Source organism: Megascapheus bottae, chromosome 16, assembly GCF_031878675.1.
Source record: "Megascapheus bottae isolate mThoBot1 chromosome 16, mThoBot2.hap1, whole genome shotgun sequence".
NCBI classification, from domain to species: Eukaryota; Metazoa; Chordata; class Mammalia; order Rodentia; family Geomyidae; genus Megascapheus; species Megascapheus bottae.
The window spans coordinates 1,010,700-1,033,358 of NC_143524.1; the positions used below are offsets into that span (position 1 = coordinate 1,010,700).

The 22,659-nt window shown below is 57.1% G+C and overlaps 1 protein-coding gene across 11 annotated transcripts in view; it reads left to right on the plus strand.

The window, feature by feature from the left end:
- The window catches only part of Brsk2 (BR serine/threonine kinase 2), a 61,849-nt gene that overhangs the window by 22,689 nt on the left and 16,501 nt on the right, over positions 1-22,659 (plus strand). For 10 of the 11 annotated variants that reach the window (XR_016538000.1, XR_016537999.1, XR_016538002.1 and 7 more), the window contains exons 2-12: positions 365-459; positions 1,345-1,430; positions 4,271-4,411; positions 4,639-4,755; positions 5,211-5,244; positions 5,578-5,646; positions 5,770-5,916; positions 12,700-12,731; positions 12,974-13,138; positions 13,255-13,352; positions 13,425-13,575. Coding sequence is in view for 7 of the 11 variants with exons in the window: in XM_090347128.1 (XP_090203254.1) it covers positions 365-459; positions 1,345-1,430; positions 4,271-4,411; positions 4,639-4,755; positions 5,211-5,244; positions 5,578-5,646; positions 5,770-5,916; positions 12,700-12,731; positions 12,974-13,138; positions 13,255-13,352; positions 13,425-13,575 (1,135 nt within the window). In the remaining 4 variants the exon portion in view is untranslated. Of the gene's footprint in view, positions 1-364; positions 460-1,344; positions 1,435-4,270; positions 4,412-4,638; positions 4,756-5,210; positions 5,245-5,577; positions 5,647-5,769; positions 5,917-12,699; positions 12,732-12,973; positions 13,139-13,254; positions 13,353-13,424; positions 13,576-22,659 lie in introns of those variants that run through there. The other variant, XM_090347132.1, reaches the window with a different exon arrangement.

Sequence of the window (22,659 nt, forward strand, 5' to 3'; positions counted from 1 at the left end):
TATAGACCTGAGTAGGGGGCCCCTGTGGTGCCAGGCCAGGGGCTGTGGCTGGCGGCTGCTGACGGAGCTGGGCCCTGCGTGGGGGAACTGTGAGCCAGGCATGGGGGTGAGGGCCTGTGTGTGCCAGGCCAGGAGCGGCTCGGCAGTGGCCTTGGGTCTGTGCCGCTGTCCTGGACGAGGGTGGGGGCCGCTGAGGTCAGGCTGCCCTCCGTGAACCCTTCCGCTGGTCAGCCAAGAAGCGCCAGGCGACCCTGCCGTGGAACTGGTGGGCCAGGCTCACTGGGTGACGGGGAGCAGGGCGCAAGCCCCACGTGCAGCAGGGACCCTGCTGGCTGGACGGGCGACCGACCCTTCTCTCTCACAGGCCTTGTGAAGCTGGGGGTCCACTGTGTCACGTGCCAGAAGGTGGCCATCAAAATTGTCAACCGTGAGAAGCTCAGTGAGTCGGTGCTGATGAAGGTGAGTGGCGCAGGCCCTTCCCGCTGTCCACTCCCGCTGGCTGCAGCACAAGCCTTCCTCGCCTGGAGGCTGGGTCTGCAGCAGGCAGCGCAGGTGCTGTACCCACCCTCCAATGAGAGTGGCATGGAGGACCTGCCCCTGCGAGGACCAGGCTGTTGTGGGGAGGCAGATGGCCTGGTTGGCGCTGTCGGGGGGGGGGTGCTGCTCTGAGGTGAGGAGGGCTTGAGCGCTGGCCTGGTCCTGGAGTGGAGCTGAGGCAGAGTGTGGGTGGGCAGGGAGCCGCTGACCTCAGGACAGGTGAGTGGACAGGGTCAGCTCCTGAAGTCTGGGGGGAGGAGGAGACCGTCTTGGTGCCCATCTGGCAGCTCTCCTCTGAGAGCCCCTGCAAGGCCGTGGTGGCTGTGGGCAGCTCTGGACACTCAGGAGTGGATGCTCTGTCCTCAGAAGCACGCGCGCCCCTCCCTGGTGTCCCAGGATGGCCTTGGCCCTCCCACACGGGGCTAACTGCATTTGGGTCCTCGCCCGGCCCTCCCACAGCTGGCACACTGCAGCCCTTCCCCGGGCCGTGTCCTGTACAGGCCCCGCCAGATTTCCTCATTGCAGGGTGGAGCTGGATGCTGCCCAGGGGGCCATGGCGTCCCCTTTCTAGCCTGGCTCTCAAATGCACTGACAGACAGTTGAGGGAAGAGGCGTGCAGGCCTGAGAGGGAGGTCTGCCTGGTGCCTCACTGCCAGCCGTGAGGGAGGAGGGAGGCGGGAGGCCTGCCTGGCCTGGGGAGGACCAGCTGTGAGGGAGGGGGGAGGCCTGCCTGGCCTGGGGAGGACCAGCGTGAGGGAGGAGGGAGGCCTGTCCAGCTGGGACTCAGCCCGCCTCTCCTCCCGGCAGGTGGAGCGGGAGATTGCTATCCTGAAACTCATTGAACACCCGCATGTCCTGAAGCTGCACGACGTCTATGAAAACAAAAAATATTTGTAGGTATTGCTGGGCCTCAAGAGCGGGGTGGGGAGCGGCGCAGCGGAGAAGTGTGGGGCCTCTTCAGGTGGCCAGCAGAGGCGAGAGCAGGAACCCCTGAGCCGCTGGCCTCTCCCCGGTGTGCGGCTGGAAGGGAGCTCTGGCCGGGTGCCGTGTCTGCCCGCACTGGCCTTGCAGGGCCGTCAGCAGGTGGAGACCACACAGGGACAGGCCTCCCAAGCAGCCCTTGGGCTCCTGGACCGCAGTGGGGCGCCAGGGCTGGCCCCACCGAGGCCACCTGGCCCCCGGCTCCCTGCACCCCATCCAGGCCTTCACAGGTCACTGACCATTTCTTCAGGCCCCCCACAGGTCACTGGTCACCTCTCCAGGCTCCCCACAGGTCACTGGTCACAGGTCACTGGTCACCTCTCCAGGCCCCCCACAGGTCACAGGTCACTGGTCACTTCTCCAGGCCCCCCATAAGTCACTGGTCACAGGTCACCGGTCACCTCTCCAGGCCCCCCACAGGTCACTGGTCACAGGTCACCGGTCACCTCTCCAGGCCCCCCACAGGTCACTGGTCACAGGTCACTGGTCACTTCTCCTGGCCCCCCACAGGTCACTGGTCACAGGTCACTGGTCACTTCTCCTGGCCCCCCACAGGTCACTGGTCACAGGTCACCGGTCACCTCTCCAGGCCCCCCACAGGTCACTGGTCACAGGTCACTGGTCACCTCTCCAGGCCCCCCACAGGTCACTGGTCACAGGTCACTGGTCACTTCTTCAGGCCCCCATACGTCACTGGTCACAGGTCACTGGTCACTTCTCCAGGCCCCCCACAGGTCACTGGTCACAGGTCACTGGTCACTTCTCCAGGCCCCCCACAGGTCACTGGTCACAGGTCACCTCTCCAGGCCCCCCACAGGTCACAGGTCACTGGTCACTTCTTCAGGCCCCCATACGTCACTGGTCACAGGTCACTGGTCACCTCTCCAGGCCCCCCACAGGTCACTGGTCACCTCTCCAGGCCCCCCACAGGTCACTGGTCACAGGTCACTGGTCACCTCTCCAGGCCCCCCACAGGTCACAGGTCACTGGTCACTTCTTCAGGCCCCCATACGTCACTGGTCACAGGTCACTGGTCACTTCTCCAGGCCCCCCACAGGTCACTGGTCACAGGTCACTGGTCACTTCTCCAGGCCCCCCACAGGTCACTGGTCACAGGTCACTGGTCACCTCTCCAGGCCCCCCACAGGTCACAGGTCACTGGTCACTTCTCCAGGCCCCCCATAAGTCACTGGTCACAGGTCACTGGTCACAGGTCACTGGTCACCTCTCCAGGCCCCCCACAGGTCACTGGTCACAGGTCACTGGTCACCTCTCCAGGCCCCCCACAGGTCACTGGTCACAGGTCACTGGTCACTTCTTCAGGCCCCCATACGTCACTGGTCACAGGTCACTGGTCACTTCTCCAGGCCCCCCACAGGTCACTGGTCACAGGTCACTGGTCACTTCTCCAGGCCCCCCACAGGTCACTGGTCACAGGTCACCGGTCACCTCTCCAGGCCCCCCACAGGTCACTGGTCACAGGTCACTGGTCACTTCTCCAGGCCCCCCATAAGTCACTGGTCACAGGTCACTGGTCACAGGTCACTGGTCACTTCTCCTGGCCCCGCACAGGTCACTGGTCACAGGTCACTGGTCACAGGTCACTTCTTCAGGGCCCTCACAGGTCACAGGTCACTGGTCACCTCTCCAGGCCCCCCACAGGTCACTGGTCACAGGTCACTGGTCACTTCTCCAGGTCCCCCACAGGTCACTGGTCACAGGTCACTGGTCACTTCTCCAGGCCCCCCACAGGTCACTGGTCACAGGTCACTGGTCACCTCTCCAGGCCCCCCACAGGTCACTGGTCACAGGTCACTTCTTCAGGGCCCTCACAGGTCACAGGTCACCGGTCACCTCTCCAGGTTCTCTTCCCAGCCTGGATTGCTGCTCTGCAGACCTGGGCAGGGAGCCTGGCTGTGCCAGGAGTGGCTGTCCACAGGCCAGTGAGAGGCTGGGAGAGCCTTGCATGGGATGGTATCTAAGCTCGCTTGTGGGCATGGGGCCAGGTGAGGTAGACACTGTCCGTGGGGTCCGGGGGCCTCCACCTGGAGTTCTGCCTGTTGTCTACCTTGCTGCTGGCCTGCTCTGGGTGAGTGCAGCCAGGACCAGGCCTGTGTGGGCAGTGGATGGTTCAGAGGCAGCTCTCGTAGCATACAAATGGCTGGAGAGAGGAGAGCAGACCGCAGGCCATCAAGGGGCTCAGCAGCAGAGACGGTCACTTCAAGGCCTTGAAGCCTCCAGGGTCTGCTAATGGGCTCAGCTGCCCCCACCCACCCAGTGGACAGGTGGAGACATGATTGTGCCCAGTTTATGGTATGGGGCACAGAGTGAGGGGGCGACCAGCCCCTGGAGCTGCTCTGAGTTAGCGTGGAGGGGCCTAGAATGGGCTGGTCAGACCGGGGTGTAGGCTCTGACTGCCCTGGGAAGGAGCGGGGCGCTAGGTAAGGTTTTGGGCAGGAGGGGCTGGCATGCAGGCAGTCCAGGCTCGGGGTGGCCTGATGCTGAGAGACCTGGTGCCTCCTCTCCCACAGGTCCTCTCCCCACCCTTCTTCTTCCTGTAGGTCGCCACAGCTGCAGCCCCTCCCGGCTCTCTGGAGCCCAAGGGACATCTGGCCACTTCCCTGATGGCTGCTTCCACTGCCTCCTTCCTGGCAGTGTCCTGGCAGTCCCCCTGGAGGAAGGCGGGGCAGGGGCAGCAGGGCGTCTCGTGCCGGGAGGCCCTGTGGGGGCATTGACACCCCTTATCTCACAGATACTTGGTGCTAGAGCATGTGTCTGGCGGAGAGCTGTTCGACTACCTGGTGAAGAAGGGGCGACTCACCCCCAAGGAGGCCCGCAAGTTCTTCCGGCAGATCATCTCCGCGCTCGACTTCTGCCACAGTCATTCCATATGGTGGGTGCCTGGCCCAGGTCCTGGGGGGCAGGGGCACCGCCAAGCACCCAGTGTTCCCCACAACATTCTCGCACCCAGGCCAGGCAGACCATTTTCTGTTGGCTGCCTGTGGTGTCAGAGCTCAGCTAGGTGGCCATCGCCTCCACCCTGTGCCCTTTGACTGAGGTCAGGGGAGGGGAGCTGTCCTCTGTGCAGGGCCCACACCGGCCTCTCCGGGTCCTCCACAGCCACAGAGACCTGAAGCCGGAAAATCTGCTGCTGGACGAGAAGAACAACATCCGCATTGCGGACTTTGGCATGGCGTCCCTGCAGGTGGGGGACAGCCTGCTGGAGACCAGCTGCGGGTGAGTGGGGCAGCCGTGGCGCCCCTGCCTGCCCCAAGGCCGGCCTCAGCCTGGGTGGAGGGTGGAGGAGACAGGACTTTGGCATGGCGTCCCTGCAGGTGGGGGACAGCCTGCTGGAGACCAGCTGTGGGTGAGTGGGGCAGCCGTGGCGCCCCTGCCTGCCCCAAGGCCGGCCTCAGCCTGGGTGGAGGGTGGAGGAGACAGGACCTGGCCCTGCAAAGAGGGGCACTGACTGCCCCTCCTCAGGGGCTCTGGATGGGAGGAGGCCTGAGGGCCTTCCCTCCATGGGGCTGGGTGCAGCCCTGGCTCCAGGCTGGGCTCCCCGCAGGGGAGAAGGCAGGGGTGCAGACTGAGAGCCTTGATTCCAGAGCTGGGTCATGGCCCAAGCTTGGGGTAATGGCATAGCTTTGCACCCACTCCTGCTTTTATCCCCTGACCTGTGTGTTTCTCTTCAGGTCACCTCACTATGCCTGCCCAGAGGTGATCCGGGTAGGTCCCCACCTGGTCCCTGCAGCAAGAGGGGCTCCACAAGGTCCTGCCCACAGCCCCCCCAGACCTGGGCCCTCTGCCCAACTTCCACAAGGCCCCACCCACAGCCCCCCCAGACCTGGGCCCTCTGCCCAACTCCCAAAAGGCCCCACCCACAGCCCCCCCAGACCTGGGCCCTCTGCCCAACTCCCAAAAGGCCCCACCCACAGCCCCCCCAGACCTGGGCCCTCTGCCAACCTCCCATAAGGCCCCGCCCACAGCCCCTCCTCCCCCCAGACCTGAGCCCTCTGGCCTGGTCCTCTGCCGATGATGGTACTGCCTTTGCCCACACAGGGAGAGAAGTATGATGGCCGCAAGGCGGACGTGTGGAGCTGTGGAGTCATCCTCTTTGCGTTGCTGGTGGTGAGGCACTGCCTGCCCCTGCCCTACTCCTTCCTCCAGTCCCACTTTTCCAGCCCTCACCCGAACCTCGGCCCCTGCCCTCTTGACTCCCCCACCCTCCATGACACCCCTCCCTGCCCACAGGGCGCCCTGCCGTTTGACGACGACAACCTGCGGCAGCTGCTGGAGAAGGTCAAGCGGGGAGTGTTCCACATGCCCCACTTTATCCCGCCCGACTGCCAGAGCCTCCTGAGAGGCATGATTGAGGTGGACGCCGCCCGGCGCCTTTCGGTGCGTCCAAAGCGTCTGCCATGCCCGGCACACGGGAGCTGGCACAGGCCGAGAGTGAGCCCCGGTGCCCGCATGTACGCAGGGAACATGCAAGCTGTCAGGGTGTTAGTGTGCACACAGCACTGTGCGTCCACGCAGGTGCACACAGGGTGACATTATCCAGCAGGATGTGCACACACCTGAGCTGCATGTGCCACAGTCTGCATACTTGTCTTACACACTTGCCCTTAGTGCACGGGGGCAGGCCAGGGCATGGGTGTCATGTGAGCCCGTGTAGGCGTGCCTTGCTGAGGGCGACTGTGTGAACGCGTGCCGAGGTACAGGAGGGCTGTGGATGTCTATGTGCGGGTGTGGTGGGAGTCTCTGTGGACCCACCGTGGGGTAGGTGGAGGCTGTGGATGTCTGTGTGTGGGTCTGATCTGGGGTAGGTGAAGGCTGTGGATGTCTGTGTGTGGGTGTGATCTGGGGGTACGTGGAGGCTGTGGTTGTCTGTGTGTGGGTGTGATCTGGGGTAGGTGGAGGCTGTAGATGTCTGTGTCTGGGTGTGATCTGGGGTAGGTGGAGGCTGTGGATGTCTGGTTGTGGTTGTGATCTGGGGTACGTGGAGGATGTGGTTGCCTGTGTGTGGGTGTGATCTGGGGTAGGTGGAGGCTGTGGATGTCTGTGTCTGGGTGTGATCTGGGGTAGGTGGAGGCTGTGGATGTCTGGTTGTGGTTGTGATCTGGGGTACGTGGAGGATGTGGTTGCCTGTGTGTGGGTATGATCTGGGTAGGCGGAGGCTGTGGATGTCTGTGTGTGGGTGTGATCTGGGTAGGTGTAAGGCTGTGGATGTCTGTGTGTGGGTGTGATCTGGGGTAGGTGTAAGGCTGTGGATGTCTGTGTGTGGGTGTGATCTGGGTAGGCGGAGGCTGTGGATGTCTGTGTGTGGGTGTGATCTGGGGTACGTGGAGGCTGTGGTTGTCTGTGTGTGGGTGTGATCTGGGGTAGGTGGAGGCTGTGGATGTCTGTGTGGGGGTCTGATCTGGGGTAGGTGGAGGCTGTGGATGTATGTGTGTGGGTCTGATCTGGGGTACGTGGAGGCTGTGGTTGTCTGTGTGTGGGTGTGATCTGGGGTAGGTGGAGGCTGTAGATGTCTGTGTCTGGGTGTGATCTGGGGTAGGTGGAGGCTGTGGATGTCTGGTTGTGGTTGTGATCTGGGGTACGTGGAGGATGTGGTTGCCTGTGTGTGGGTGTGATCTGGGGTAGGTGGAGGCTGTGGATGTCTGTGTCTGGGTGTGATCTGGGGTAGGTGGAGGCTGTGGATGTCTGGTTGTGGTTGTGATCTGGGGTACGTGGAGGATGTGGTTGCCTGTGTGTGGGTATGATCTGGGTAGGCGGAGGCTGTGGATGTCTGTGTGTGGGTGTGATCTGGGTAGGTGTAAGGCTGTGGATGTCTGTGTGTGGGTGTGATCTGGGGTAGGTGTAAGGCTGTGGATGTCTGTGTGTGGGTGTGATCTGGGTAGGCGGAGGCTGTGGATGTCTGTGTGTGGGTGTGATCTGGGGTAGGTGTAAGGCTGTGGATGTCTATGTGGGTGTGATCTGGGGTAGGTGGAGGCTGTGGATTTCTGTGTGTGGGTGTGATCTGGAGTAGGTGTAAGGCTGTGGATGTCTGTGTGTGGGTGTGATCTGGGGTATGTGGGGGCTGTGGATGTCTGTGTGTGAGAGGGACCTGGGGTAGGTCGAGGCTGTGGATGTCTGTGTGTGGGTGTTATGTGGGGTAGGCGGAGGCTGTGGATGTCTGTGTGTGGGTGTTATGTGGGGTAGGTGGAGGCTGTGGATGTCTGTGTGTGGGTGTGATCTTGGGTAGGTGGAGGCTGTGGATGTCTGTGTGTGGGTGTGATCTGGGTAGGTGTAAAGCCGTGGATGTCTGTGTGTGGGTGTGATCTGAGGTAGGTATAAGGCTGTGGATGTCTGTGTGTGGGTGTGATCTGGGGTAGGTGTAAGGCTGTGGATGTCTATGTGGGTGTGATCTGGGGTAGGTGGAGGCTGTGGATTTCTGTGTGTGGGTGTGATCTGGAGTAGGTGTAAGGCTGTGGATGTCTGTGTGTGGGTGTGATCTGGGGTAGGTGGAGGCTGTGGATGTCTGTGTGTGGGAGGGATCTAGGGTAGGTGGAGGCTGTGGATGTCTGTGTGGGTATGATCTGGGGTAGGTGAAGGCTGTGGATGTCTGTGTGTGGGTGTGATCTGGGGTAAGTGGAAGGCTGTGGATGTCTGTGTGTGAGTGTGAACTGGGGTAAGTGTAAGGCTGTGGACGTCTGTGTGTGGGTGTGATCTGGGGAGGTGGAGGGTGTGGATGGCTGTGTGTGGATGTGATCTAGGGGTAGGTGGATGCTGTGGATGTCTGTGTGTGTGTGTGATTTTGGGTAGGTTGAGGCTGTGGATGTCTGTGTGTGGGTGTGATCTGGGTAGGTGTTCGGCTGTGGATGTCTGTGTGTGGGTGTGATCTGGGGAGGTGGAGGGTGTGGATGGCTGTGTGTGGATGTGATCTAGGGGTAGGTGGATGCTGTGGATGTCTGTGTGTGTGTGTGATTTTGGGTAGGTTGAGGCTGTGGATGTCTGTGTGTGGGTGTGATCTGGGTAGGTGTTCGGCTGTGGATGTCTGTGTGTGGGTGTGATCTTGGGTAGGTGGAGGCTGTGGATGTCTGTGTGTAGGTGTGATCTGGTGTACGTGGACGCTGTGGATGTCTGTGTATGGTTGTGATGTGGGGTAGGTGGAGGCTGTGGATGTCTGTGTGGGTATGATCTGGTAGGTGGAGGCTGTGGATGTCTGTGTGTGGGTGTGATCTGGGGTAGGCGGAGGCTGTGGATGTCTGTGTGTGGGTGTGATCTGGGGTATGTGGGGGCTGTGGATGTCTGTGTGTGGGTGTGATCTGGGGAAAGTGGAGGCTGTGGATGTTTGTGTGTGGGTGTGATCAGGGGTAGGTGGATTCTGTGGATGTCTGTGTGTGTGTGTGATCTGGGGTAGGTGGATGCTGTGGATGTCTGTGTGTGGGTGTGATCTGGGGTAGGTGGAGGCTGTGGATGTCTGTGTGTGTATGTGATCTAGAGTAGGTGGAGGCTGTGGATGTCTGTGTGTGGGTGTGATCTGGGGTAGGCGGAGGCTGTGGATGTCTGTGTGTGGGTATGATCTGGGGTAGGCGGAGGCTGTGGATGTCTGTGTGTGGGTGTGATCAGGGGTAGGCGGAGGCTGTGGATGTCTGTGGGGGTGTGATCTTTGGTAGGCGGAGGCTGTGGATGTCTGTGTGTGGGTGTTATCTGGGTAGGTGTAAGGCTGTGGATGTCTGTGTGTGGGTGTGATCTGGGGTAGGTGGAGGCTGTGGATGTCTGTGTGTGGGTGTGATCTGGGGTATGTGGGGGCTGTGGATGTCTGTGTGTGGGTGTGATCTGGGGAAAGTGGAGGCTGTGGATGTCTGTGTGTGGGTGTGATCAGGGGTAGGTGGATGCTGTGGATGTCTGTGTGTGGGTGTGGTCTGGGGTAGGAGAAGGCTGTGGATGTCTGTGTGTGGGTGTAATATGGGGTAGGTGGAGGCTGTGGATGTCTGTGTGTAGGTGTGAACTGGGGTAGGTGTAAGGCTGTGGACGTCTGTGTGGGTGTGATCTGGGGAGGTGGAGGGTGTGGATGGCTGTGTTTGGGTGTGATCTAGGGGTAGGTGGATGCTGTGGATGTCTGTGTCTCGGTGTGATCTGGGGTAGGTGGGGGCTGTGGATGTCTGTGTGTGTGTGTGATCTGGGGTATGTGGAGGCTGTGGATGTCTGGGTCTAGGTGTGATATGGAGTAGGTGGGGGCTGTGGATGTCTGTGTGTGGGTGTGATCTAGGGTAGGTGGAGGCTGTGGATGTCTGTGTGTGGGTGTGATCTGGGGTAGGCAGAGGCTGTGGATGTCTGTGTGTAGGTGTGATCTGGTGTAGGTGGAGGCTGTGGATGTCTGTGTGTGGTTGTGATGTTGGGTAGGTGGAGGCTGTGGATGTCTGTGTGGGTATGATCTGGGAGGTGGAGGCTGTGGATGTCTGTGTGTGGGTGTGATCTTGGGTAGGTGTAGGGCTGTGGATGTCTCTGTGTGGGTGTGATCTGGGGTAGGTGGATTATGTGGATGTCTGTGTGTGTGTGTGATCTTGGGTAGGTGATGCTGTGGATGTCTGTGTGGGTGTGATCTGGGGTAGGTGGAGGCTGTGGATGTCTGTGTGTGGGTGTGATCAGGGGTAGGTCGAGGTTGTGGATGTCTGTGTGGGGGTGTGATCTGGGGTAGGCGGATGCTGTGGATGTCTGTGTGTGGGTGTGATCTGGGGTAGGTGGAGCCTGTCTATGTCTGTGTGTGGGTGTGATCTGGGGTATGTGGGGCTGTGGATGTCTGTGTGGGTGTGATCTGGGATAGGAGAAGGCTGTGGATGTCTGTGTGTGCATGTGATATGGGGTAGGTGGATGCTGTGGATGTCTGTGTGTGGGTGTGACCTGGGGTAGGTGTAAGGCTGTGGACGTCTGTGTGGGTGTGATCTGGGGAGGTGGAGGGTGTGGATGGCTGTGTGTGGGTGTAATCTAGGGGTAGGTGGATGCTGTGGATGTCTGTGTGTGGGTGTGATGTTGGGTAGGTGGAGCCTGTGGATGTCTGTGTGTGGGTGTGATCTGGGTAGGTGTTCGGCTGTGGATGTCTGTGTGTGGGTGTGATCTGGTGTAGGTGTAAAGCTGTGGATGTCTGTGTGTGGGTGTGATCTGGGGTAGGTGGATGCTGTGGATGTCTGTGTGTGGGTGTGATCTGGGGTAGGTGGAGGCTGTGGAAGTCTGTGTGTGGGTATGATCTGGGGTCGGCGGAGGCTGTGGATGTCTGTGTGTGGGCGTGGTCTGGGTAGGTGGAGGCTGTGGATGTCTGTGTGTGGGTTTGAACTGGGGTAGGTGGAGGCTGTGGATCTCTGTGTGTGGGTGTGATCTGGTGTAGGTGGAGGCTGTGGATGTCTGTGTGTGTGTGTGATCTTGGGTAGATTGAGGCTGTGGATGTCTGTGTGTGGGTGTGAACTGTGGTAGGTGGAGGCTGTGGATGTCTGTGTGTGGGTGTGATCTGGGGTAGGTGGAGGCTGTGGATGTCTGTGTGTGGGTGTGATCTGGAGTAGGTGGAGGCTGTGGATGTCTGTGTGTGGGTGTGATCTGGGGTAGGTGGAGGCTGTGGATGTCTGTGTCTGGGTGTGATCTGGAGTAGGTGGTGGCTGTGGATGTCTGTGTGTGGGTGTGATCTGGGGTAGGTGGAGGCTGTGGATGTCTGTGTGGGTGTGATCTGGGGTAGGTGGAGGCTGTGGATGTCTGTGTGTGGGTGTGATCTTGGGTAGGTGGAGGCTGTGGATGTCTGTGTGTAGGTGTGATCTGGTGTAGGTGGAGGCTGTGGATGTCTGTGTGTGGTTGTGATGTTGGGTAGGTGGAGGCTGTGGATGTCTGTGTGGGTATGATCTGGTAGGTGAAGGCTGTGGATGTCTGTGTGTGGGTGTGATCTGGGGTACGTGGAGTCTGTGGATGTGTGTGTGTGGGTGTGATCTGGGGTAGGTGGAGGATGAGGATGTCTGTGTGTGGGTGTGATCTGGGGTAGGTGGAGGCTGTGGATGTCTGTGTGTGTGTGTGATCTGGGGTAGGTGGAAGCTGTGGATGTCTGTGTGTGGGTGTGATCTTGGGTAGGTGGATGCTGTGGACGTCTGTGTGTGGGTGTGATCTTGGGTAGGTTGACGCTCTGGATGTCTGTGTGTGGGTGTGATCTGGGGTAGGTGGAGGCTGTGGATGTCTGTGTGGGGGTGTGATCTGGGGTATGTGGAGGCTGTGGATGTCTGTGTGTGGGTGTGATCTGGGGTAGGTGGAGGCTGTGGATGTCTGTGTGTGGATGTGATCTGTGGTAGGTGTAAGCCTGTGGATGTCTGTGTGTGGGTGTGATTTCGGGAGGTGAAGGTTGTGGATGTCTGTGTGTGTGTGTGATTGGGGGTAGCTCGAAGGCACTTTACCCAGATGGGGGCCTGTGTTCCTTTCCCAGTGTATGTGGGGCGTCCGTGGGGGACTCTTTATCCAGGTGGGGGCCAGTGTCCCTTCCCCAATGTGTGTGGGTGTGTCTGGGGGCACCCTTAATTCAGGTGGGGCCTGTGTCCCTTTCCCACTGTATCTGGGGGCGTCTGGGGGAACTCTTTATCCTGGTGGGGGCCTGTGTGCTAGGGTAGGCTTGTGAGCTGATTTTTCGGCCCTTTGTGTTTTGAGAGATATTGTCGGAGGTAGTAGACTTTTGCCTGTGGGTTCCTTTACCCCCGTGATATCCTGGTCTCTTAATGCATTTCCCTGGTGGCGTGAGCAGGGTGGGACACAGGCTGAAGCCCCCAGTGTGATGGGACAGTGTTTGCCTTGGAAGGAAGGGAGATGTCCTCTGGGTTGGCCCTCTAGGATGGCACCGCCCCCTAGCTAGGTGCTGTGCCCCTCTGTCAGGGTGGAAAGCTAAAGTGAGGCTGCCCCTGCCTCTGGCCCACACCCAGGCCCTCCAGCCTCCTGGCTTTGCTTTCTCTGGGCTGCTTCCCTGCTCTCCTCTCTGCTCTAGGAGGCCTTGTTGGTACAGCTTCAGCCTGAGGGGCCCCTGCTCCTTCCCTGCCTCCCCTCCCTCTGCTCCCCAGCCCAGCCCCAGCCCCAGTCCCTGCTGGCTGCCTGGGTGGTGGGGCTCCCCTGCTGCCTCCCCTCCCACCTCCTAACGTGGGCTCCCCCTCGTACTAACTCCCTGTTTCTCTTTCCTTGTAGCTAGAGCACATTCAGAAACACATATGGTATATGTAAGTAGCTCCTATGCCCACTAACGCCTGCTTTGCCCACCGCTGTGGCCTGGAGGGCCTGCTAGGAAGGGGGTGGATGCCGGCCAGCGCTGGGCCGCTGGGCCTCGCTCTCCACCGCCTGCAGGGGCTGGGTGTGGGGACGCAGTAGGACCCCCCACCCCGTCCTGGCCCCCTCAGAGTTGGGTGGAGGAGCCTTCGACCTGGCTGCAGGTGAGTGACCGTGAGTGCTGTGTTGTCCACAGAGGGGGCAAGAACGAGCCCGAGCCCGAGCAGCCTATCCCTCGAAAGGTGCAGATCCGCTCTCTGCCCAGCCTGGAGGACATTGACCCGGACGTGCTGGACAGTATGCACTCGCTGGGCTGCTTCCGAGACCGCAACAAGCTGCTCCAGGACCTGCTGTCGGAGGAGTATGTCCCCGAGCAGGGCAGGGATGCTTCTCCACACCTCCCAGGGGGCGGCCGGGGTCAGAGTCCGCCAGGAGCTGTGTGTGTGCATGGGCCCTACAATCTCTCACCTGCCGCAGGGAGAACCAGGAGAAGATGATCTACTTCCTCCTCCTGGACCGGAAGGAGAGGTACCCCAGCCACGAGGACGAGGATCTGCCCCCGAGGAACGAGATAGGTAGGAGGCGCGCAGGCCGCCCTGGGCCCGGCTGGCCGGCGGGCTGCCCTGCTGACCCCCGTCTGCACACAGACCCCCCCCGGAAGCGTGTGGACTCCCCGATGCTGAACCGGCACGGCAAGAGGAGGCCCGAACGCAAGTCCATGGAGGTGCTTAGCGTGACGGACGGCGGCTCCCCGGTGCCCGCACGCAGGGCCATCGAGATGGCCCAGCACGGCCAGAGGTGCGAGCCTGTCCCAGGGGCCCTGAGGCCAGCACTGGCTCCCCACCCGCTGCCCGGGGTGTGACCCACTCATCTGCACCCCAGTCCCGGTCCTGGGCTCTGGTCCCCTGGCTGACCTGAACTGCACTGCGCTGAGGGCACTGGTTGGGCTGGATGGACTGAGCTGGGCGAGGCTGGCCCACGCTGCCCTCGGTTAGGCTTGACTGAACTGAGCTGACCTGGACTGGACTAGACTGGGCTGGACTGGGCTCGGCTAAGCTGTGCTGGGCTGAGCTGACGGGCTGAGCTAGTTGGATTGCACTAGAAGGGGCTAAATTGAGATGAACTAGAGTGAGCTGGACTGGACTAGACATGGCTAAATTGGACTGGACTGAGATGAATGACCAGGCTGAGCGAAGTAAGCTAGACTGGAATGAACTGGACGGAACTAAGTTAGACTAGACTGTGCTAACTAGACGAACAAGACTGGGCTGGACTGAGATGAGCTGCATGGGTGGACTGGACTGGACTGGACTAGACTGAGATGAGCTGGATGAGTGTACTGGATTGGACAGAGATGGGCTGGATGAGTAGACTGGACAGGGCTGAGATGAGCTGGATAACTGGACTGGACTGGACTGAGATGAGCTGGATGAGTAGACTGGACTGGGCTGAGATGAGCTGGATAACTGGACTGGACTGGACTGAGATGAGCTGGATGAGTAGACTGGACTGGACTGAGATGAGCTGCATGAGTAGACTGGACTGGACTGAGATGAGCTGGATGAGTAGACTTGACTGGACTGAGATGAGCTGGAAGAGTAGATTGGACTGGACTGGACTGGACTGAGATGAGCTGGATGAGTAGACTTGACTGGACTGAGATGAGCTGGAAGAGTAGATTGGACTGGAATGGACTGGACTGAGATGAGCTGGATGAGTAGACTGGACTGGACTGAGATGAGCTGGATGAGTAGACTGGACTGGACTGAGATGAGCTGGATAAGTAAATTGGACTGGATTGGACTAGACTGAGATGAGCTGGATGAGTAGAATAGACTGCACTGACATGAGCTGGATGAGTAGACTGGACTGGACTGGACTGGGATGAGCTGGATGAGTAGACTGGACTGGACTGGACTGAGATGAGCTGGATGAGTAGACTGGACTGGACTGAGATGATCTGGATGAATATACTGGACTGGACTGAGATGAGCTGGATGAGTAGACTGGTCTGGACTGGACTGAGATGAGCTGGATGAGTAGACTGGACTGGACTGAGATGAGCTGGATGAGTAGACTGGTCTGGACTGGACTGAGATGAGCTGGATGAGTGGACTGGACTGGACTGAGATGAGCTGGAAGAGTAGATTGGACTGGACTGGACTGGACTGAGATGAGCTGGATGAGTAGACTGGACTGGACTGGACTGAGATGAGCTGGATGAGTAGACTGGACTGGACTGAGATGAGCTGGATAAGTAAATTGGACTGGATTGGACTAGACTGAGGTGAGCTGGATGAGTAGAATAGACTGCACTGACATGAGCTGGATGAGTAGACTGGTCTGGACTAGACTGAGATGAGCTGGATGAGTAGACTGGTCTGGACTGGACTGAGATGAGCTGGATGAGTAGACTGGACTGGACTGGACTGAGATGAGCTGGATGAGTACACTGGACTGGACTGAGATGAGCTGGATGAGTAGATTGGACTGGACTGAGATGAGCTGGATGAGTAGACTGGACTGGACTGAGATGAGCTGGATGAGTAGACTGGACTGGACTGAGATGAGCTGGATGAGTAGACTGGACTGGACTGAGATGAGCTGGATGAGTAGACTGGACTGGACTGAGATGAGCTGGATGAGTAGACTGGACTGGACTGAGATGAGCTGGAAGAGTAGATTGGACTGGACTGGACTGGACTGAGATGAGCTGGATGAGTAGACTGGACTGGACTGAGATGAGCTGGATAAGTAAATTGGACTGGATTGGACTAGACTGAGGTGAGCTGGATGAGTAGAATAGACTGCACTGACATGAGCTGGATGAGTAGACTGGACTGGACTGGACTGAGATGAGCTGGATGAGTAGACTGGTCTGGACTAGACTGAGATGAGCTGGATGAGTAGACTGGTCTGGACTGGACTGAGATGAGCTGGATGAGTAGACTGGACTGGACTGAGATGAGCTGGATGAGTAGACTGGTCTGGACTGGACTGAGATGAGCTGGATGAGTACACTGGACTGGACTGAGATGAGCTGGATGAGTAGATTGGACTGGACTGAGATGAGCTGGATGAGTAGACTGGACTGGACTGAGATGAGCTGGATGAGTAGACTGGACTGGACTGAGATGAGCTGGATGAGTAGACTGGACTGGACTGAGATGAGCTGGATGAGTGGACTGGACTGGACTGAGATGAGCTGGCTGAGTGGACTGGACTGGACTGAGATGAGCTGGATGAGTAGACTGGACTGGAGTGAGATGAGCTGGATGAGTAGACTTGACTGGACTGAGACGAGCTAGAAGAGTAGATTGGACTGGACTGAGATGAGCTGGATGAGTAGACTGGACTGGACTGGACTGGACTGAGATGAGCTGGATGAGTAGACCGGACTGGACAGAGATGAGCTGGATGAGTAGACTGGACTGGACTGAGATGAGCTGGATGAGTAGACTAGACTGGACTGAGATGAGCTGGATGAGTAGATTGGACTGGACTCAGCTGGGCTGGACTGAGATGAGCTGGATGAATTGACTGGACAGGACTGGACTGAGATGAGCTGCATGAGTAAACTGGACTGGACTGAGATGATCTGGATGAGTAGACTGGACTGGACTGAGATAAGCTGGATGAGTAGACTGACTGGACTGGACTGCATTGAATGAGCTGGATGAGTAGACTGGACTGGACTGAGATGAGCTGGATGAGTACACTTGACTGGACTGAGATGAGCTGGATGAGTAGATTGGACTGGACTGAGATGAGCTGAATGAGTAGACTGGACTGGACAGGAATGAGCTGGATGAGTAGACTGGACTGGATTGAGATGAGCTGGATGAGTAGACTGGACTGGAATGATATGAGCTGGATGAGTAGCCTGGACTGGACTGGACTGAGATGAGCTGGATGAGTAGACTGGACTGGACTGAGATGAGCTGCATGAGTAGACTGGACTGGAGTGAGATGAGCTGGATGTGTGGACTGGACTGGACTGAGATGAGCTGGATGACTGGACTGGACTGGACTGAGATGAGCTGGATGAGTACACTGGACTGGACTGAGATGAGCTGGATGAGTAGACTGGAGTTGACTGAGATGAGCTGGATGAGTAGACTAGACTGGACTGAGATGAGCTGGATGAGTAGACTGGACTGTACTGAGATGAGCTGAATGAGTAGACTGGACTGGACAGGAATGAGCTGGATGAGTAGACTGGACTGGACTGGACTGAGATGAGCTGGATGAGTAGACTGGACTGGACTGAGATGAGCTGGATGAGTAGACTGGACTGGACTGGACTGAGATGAGCTGGATGAGTGGACTGGACTGGACTGAGATGAGCTGGATGAGTAGACTGGACTGTACTGAGATGAGGTGAATGAGTAGACTGGACTGGACAGGGATGAGCTGGATGAGTAGACTGGACTGGATTGAGATGAGCTGGATGAGTAGAGGGACTGGACTGAGATGAGCTGGATGAGTGGACTGGAATGGACTGAGATGAGCTGCATGAGTAGACTGGACTGGACTGAGATGAGCTGGATGAGTGGACTGGACTGGACTGAGATGAGCTGGATGAGTACGCTGGACTGGACTGAGATGAGCTGGATGAGTAGACTGGACTGGACTGAGATGAACTGGATGAGTGGACTGGACTGGACAGAGATGAGCTGGATAACTGGACTGGACTGGACTGAGATGAGCTGGATGAGTACACTGGACTGGACTGAGATGAGCTGGATGAGTAGACTGGACTGGACTGAGATGAACTGGATGTGTGGACTGGACTGGACTGAGATGAGCTGGATGACTGGACTGGACTGGACTGAGATGAGCTGGATGAGTAGACTGCACTGGACTGGACTGGACTGGGATGAGCTGGATGAGTAGACTGGACTGGACTGAGATGAGCTGGATGGGTAGACTGGACTGGACTGTACTGGACTGAGATGAGCTGGATGAGTACACTGGACTGGACTGAGATGAGCTGGATGAGTACACTGGACTGGACTGAGATGAGCTGGATGAGTAGATTGGACTGGACTGAGATGAGCTGGATGAGTAGACAGGACTGGACTGAGATGAGCTGGATGAGTAGACTGGAGTGGACTGAGATGAGGTGGATGAGTAGACTGGACTGGACTGAGATCAGCTGGATGAGTAGACTGACTGGACTGAGATGAGCTGGATGAGTGGACTGGACTGGACTGAGATGAGCTGGACTGAGATGAGCTGGATGAGTAGACTGACTGGACTGAGATGAGCTGGATGAGTAGATTGGACTGGACTGAGATGAGCTGGATGAGTAGACTGGACTGGACTGGACTGAGATGAGCTGGATGAGTAGACTGGACTGGACTGAGATGAGCTGGACGAGTAGACTGGACTGGACTGAGATGAGCTGGATGAGTAGACTGGACTCGACTGAGATGAGCTGGATGAGTAGACTGGACTCGACTGAGATGAGCTGCATGTGTAGACTGCACTGGACTGGACTGGGATGACCAGGATGAGTAGACTGGACTGGAGTGGACAGAGATGAGCTGGATGAGTGGACTGGACTGGACTGAGATAAGCTGGATGACTGGACCGGACTGGACTGAGGTGAGCTGGATGAGTAGACCGCACTGGACTGAGATGAGCTGGATGAATAGACTGGACTGTACTGAGATGAGCTGGACTGAGATGAGCTGGATGAGTAGACTGGATTGGACTGGACTGCACTGAGTGAGCTGGATGAGTAGACTGGACTGAACTGAGATGAGCTGGATGAGTAGACTGGACTGGACTGAGATGAACTGGATGAGTACACTGGACTGGACTGAGTTGAGCTGGATGAGTAGACTGGAGGGGACTCAGCTAGGCAGCACTGAGATGAGCTGGATGAATGGACTGGACTGGAGTGGACTGAGATGAGCTTGATGAGTAGACTGGACTGGACTGATATGAACTGGATGAGTACACTGGACTGGACTGAGATGAGCTGGATGAGTAGACTGGACTGGAGTGAGATGAGCTGGCTGAGTAGACTGGACTGGACTGAGATGAGCTGGATGAGTAGAGTGGACTGGACTCAGCTAGGCTGGACTGAGATGAGCTTGATGAATCGACTAGACTGAACTGGACTGAGATGAGCTGGATGAGTAGACTGGACTGGACTGAGATGAGCTGGATGAGTACACTGGACTGGACTGAGATGAACTGGATGAGTACACTGCACTGGACTGAGATGAGCTGGATGAGTAGACCGGACGGGACTCAGCTAGGCTGCACTGAGATGAGCTGGATGAACGGACTGGACTGGAGTGGACTGAGATGAGCTTGATGAGTAGACTGGACTGGACTGATATGAACTGGATGAGTACACTGGACTGGACTGAGATGAGCTGGATGAGTAGACTGGACTGGACTGAGATGAGCTGGATGAGTAGACTGTACTGGACTCAGCTGGGCTGGACTGAGATGAGCTGCATGAGTAGACTGGACTGGACGGGGATGAGCTGGATGAGTACACTGGACTGCACTGAAATGAGCTGGATGAGTAGACTGGACTGGACTGAGATGAGTTGAATGAGTAGACTAGACTGGACTGAGATGAGCTGGATGAGTAGACTGGACTGGACTGGACTGAGATGAGCTGGATGAGTGCACTGGACAGAGATGAGCTGGATGAATAGACTGGACTGGAGTGAGACGAGCTGGATGAGTAGACTGGACTGAGATGAGCTGGATGAGTAGACTAGACTGGGCTGAGATGAGCTGGATGAGTAGACTGGACTGGACTCAGCTGGGCTGGACTGAGATGAGCTGGATGAGTAGACTGGACTGGACTGAGATGAGCTGGATGAGTAGACTGGACTGGACTGAAATGAGCTGGATGAGTATACTGGACTGGACTCAGCTGGGCTGGACTGAGATGAGCTGGATGAGTAGACTGGACTAGACGGGGATGAGCTGGATAAGTAGACTGGACTGGACTGAAATTAGCTGGATGAGTAGACTGGACTGGACAGAGATGAGCTGGATGAGTACACTGGACTGGAGTGAGATGAGCTGGATTAGTAGACTGGAGTGGACTTAGATGAGCTGGATGAGTAGACTGGACTGGACAGAGATGAGCTGGATGAGTAGACTGGACTGGACTGAGATGAAATGAATGAGTATACTGGACTAGACTGAGATGAGCTGGATGAGTAAACTGGACTGGACTGGACTGAGATGAGCTGGATGAGTGCACTGGACCGAGATGAGCTGGATGAGTAGACTGGACTGGACTGAGATGAGCTGGATGAGTAGGCTGGACTGGACTGAGATGAGCTGGATGAGTAGACTGGACTGGACTGAGATGAGCTGCATGAGTAGACTGGACTAGACTGGACTGAGATGAGCTGGATGAGTGGACTGGACTGGACTGAGATGAGCTGAATGGGTAGACTGAATTGGACTGGACTGGACTGAGATGAGCTGGATGAGTAGACTGGACTCGACTGAGATGAGCTGGATGGGTAGACTGGACTGGACTGAGATGAGCTGGACGGTTAGACTGGACTGGCTGAGATGAGCTGGATGAGTAGACTGGACTGGACTGAGATGAGCTGGATGAGTAGACTGGACTGGACTGAGATGAGCTGGATGAGTAGGCTGGACTGGACTGAGATGAGCTGGATGAGTAGACTGGACTAGACTGGACTGAGATGAGCTGGATGAGTGGACTGGACTAGACTGAGATGAGCTGAATGGGTAGACTGAACTGGACTGGACTGGACTGAGATGAGCTGGATGAGTAGACTGGACTCGACTGAGATGAGCTGGATGGGTAGACTGGACTGGACTGAGATGAGCTGGATGGTTAGACTGGACTGGACTGAGATGATCTGGATGAATAGACTGGACTGGACTGAGATGAGCTGGATGAGTAGACTGGACTAGACTGGACTGAGATGAGCTGGATGAGTGGACTGAACTGGACTGAGATGAGCTGAATGGGTAGACTGAACTGGACTGGACTGGACTGAGATGAGCTGGATGAGTAGACTGGACTGGACTGGACTGAGATGAGCTGGATGAGTAGACTGGACTCGACTGAGATGAGTTGGATGGGTAGACTGGACTGGACTGAGATGATCTGGATGAATAGACTGGACTGGACTGAGATGAGCTGGATGAGTGGACTGGACTGGACTGAGATGAGCTGGATGACTGGACTGGACTGGACCTAGATGAGCTGGATGAGTAGACTGGACTGAACTGAGATGAGCTGGATGTGTAGACTGGACTGGACTTAGATGAGCTGGATGAGTACACTGGACTGGACTGAAATGAGCTGGATGGTTAGACTGGACTGGACTGAGATGAGCTGGATGTTTAGACTGGACTGGACTGAGATGATCTGGATGAATAGACTGGACTGGACTGAGATGAGCTGGATGGGTAGACTGGACTGGACTGGACTGAGATGGGCTGGATGAGTGGACTGGACTGGACTGAGATGAGCTGGATGAGTGGACTGGACTGGACTGAGATGCGCTGAATGGGTAGACTGAACTGGACTGGACTTGACTGAGATGAGCTGGATGAGTAGACTGGACTGGACTGGACTGAGATGAGCTGGATGAGTAGACTGGACTCGACTGAGATGAGCTGGATGGGTAGACTGGACTGGACTGAGATGAGCTGGATGTTTAGACTGGACTGGACTGAGATGATCTGGATGAATAGACTGGACTGGACTGAGATGAGCTGGATGGGTAGACTGGACTGGACTGGACTGAGATGGGCTGGATGAGTGGACTGGACTGGACTGAGATGAGCTGCACAGAGATTACCTGGATGAGTAGACTGGACTGGACTGAGATTAGCTGGATGAGTAGACTGGACTGGACTGAGACGAGCTGGATGAGTAGACTGGACTGGACTGAGATGAGCTGGATGAGTAGACTGGACTGGACTGGACTGAGATGAGCTGGATGAGTGGACTGGACTGAGATGAGCTGGATGAGTAGACTGGACTGGGCTGAGATGAGCTGGATGAGTAGACTGGACTGGACTCAGCTGGGCTGGACTGAGATGAGCTGGATGAGTAGACTGGACTGGACTGAGATGAGCTGGATGAGTAGACTGGACTGGACTGAAATGAGCTGGATGAGTATACTGGACTGGACTCAGCTGGGCTGGACTGAGATGAGCTGGATGAGTAGACTGGACTAGACGGGGATGAGCTGGATAAGTAGACTGGACTGGACTGAAATTAGCTGGATGAGTAGACTGGACTGGACAGAGATGAGCTGGATGAGTATACTGGACTGGAGTGAGATGAGCTGGATGAGTAGACTGGAGTGGACTTAGATGAGCTGGATGAGTAGACTGGACTGGACAGAGATGAGCTGGATGAGTAGACTGGACTGGACTGAGATGAAATGAATGAGTATACTGGACTGGACTGAGATGAGCTGGATGAGTAAACTGGACTGGACTGGACTGAGATGAGCTGGATGAGTGCACTGGACCGAGATGAGCTGGATGAGTAGACTGGACTGGACTGAGATGAGCTGGATGAGTAGACTGGACTGGACTGAGATGAGCTGGATGGGTAGACTTGACTGGACTGAGATGAGCTGGATGGGTAGACTGGACTGGACTGGAATGAAATGAGCTGGATGAGTAGACTGGACTGGACTGAGATGAGCTGGATGAGTAGACTTGACTGGACTGAGATGAGCTGGATGAGTAGACTGGACTGGACTGAGATGAGCTGGATGAGTAGACTGGACTGGACTGAGATGAGCTGCATGAGTAGACTGGACTAGACTGGACTGAGATGAGCTGGATGAGTGGACTGGACTGGACTGAGATGAGCTGAATGGGTAGACTGAACTG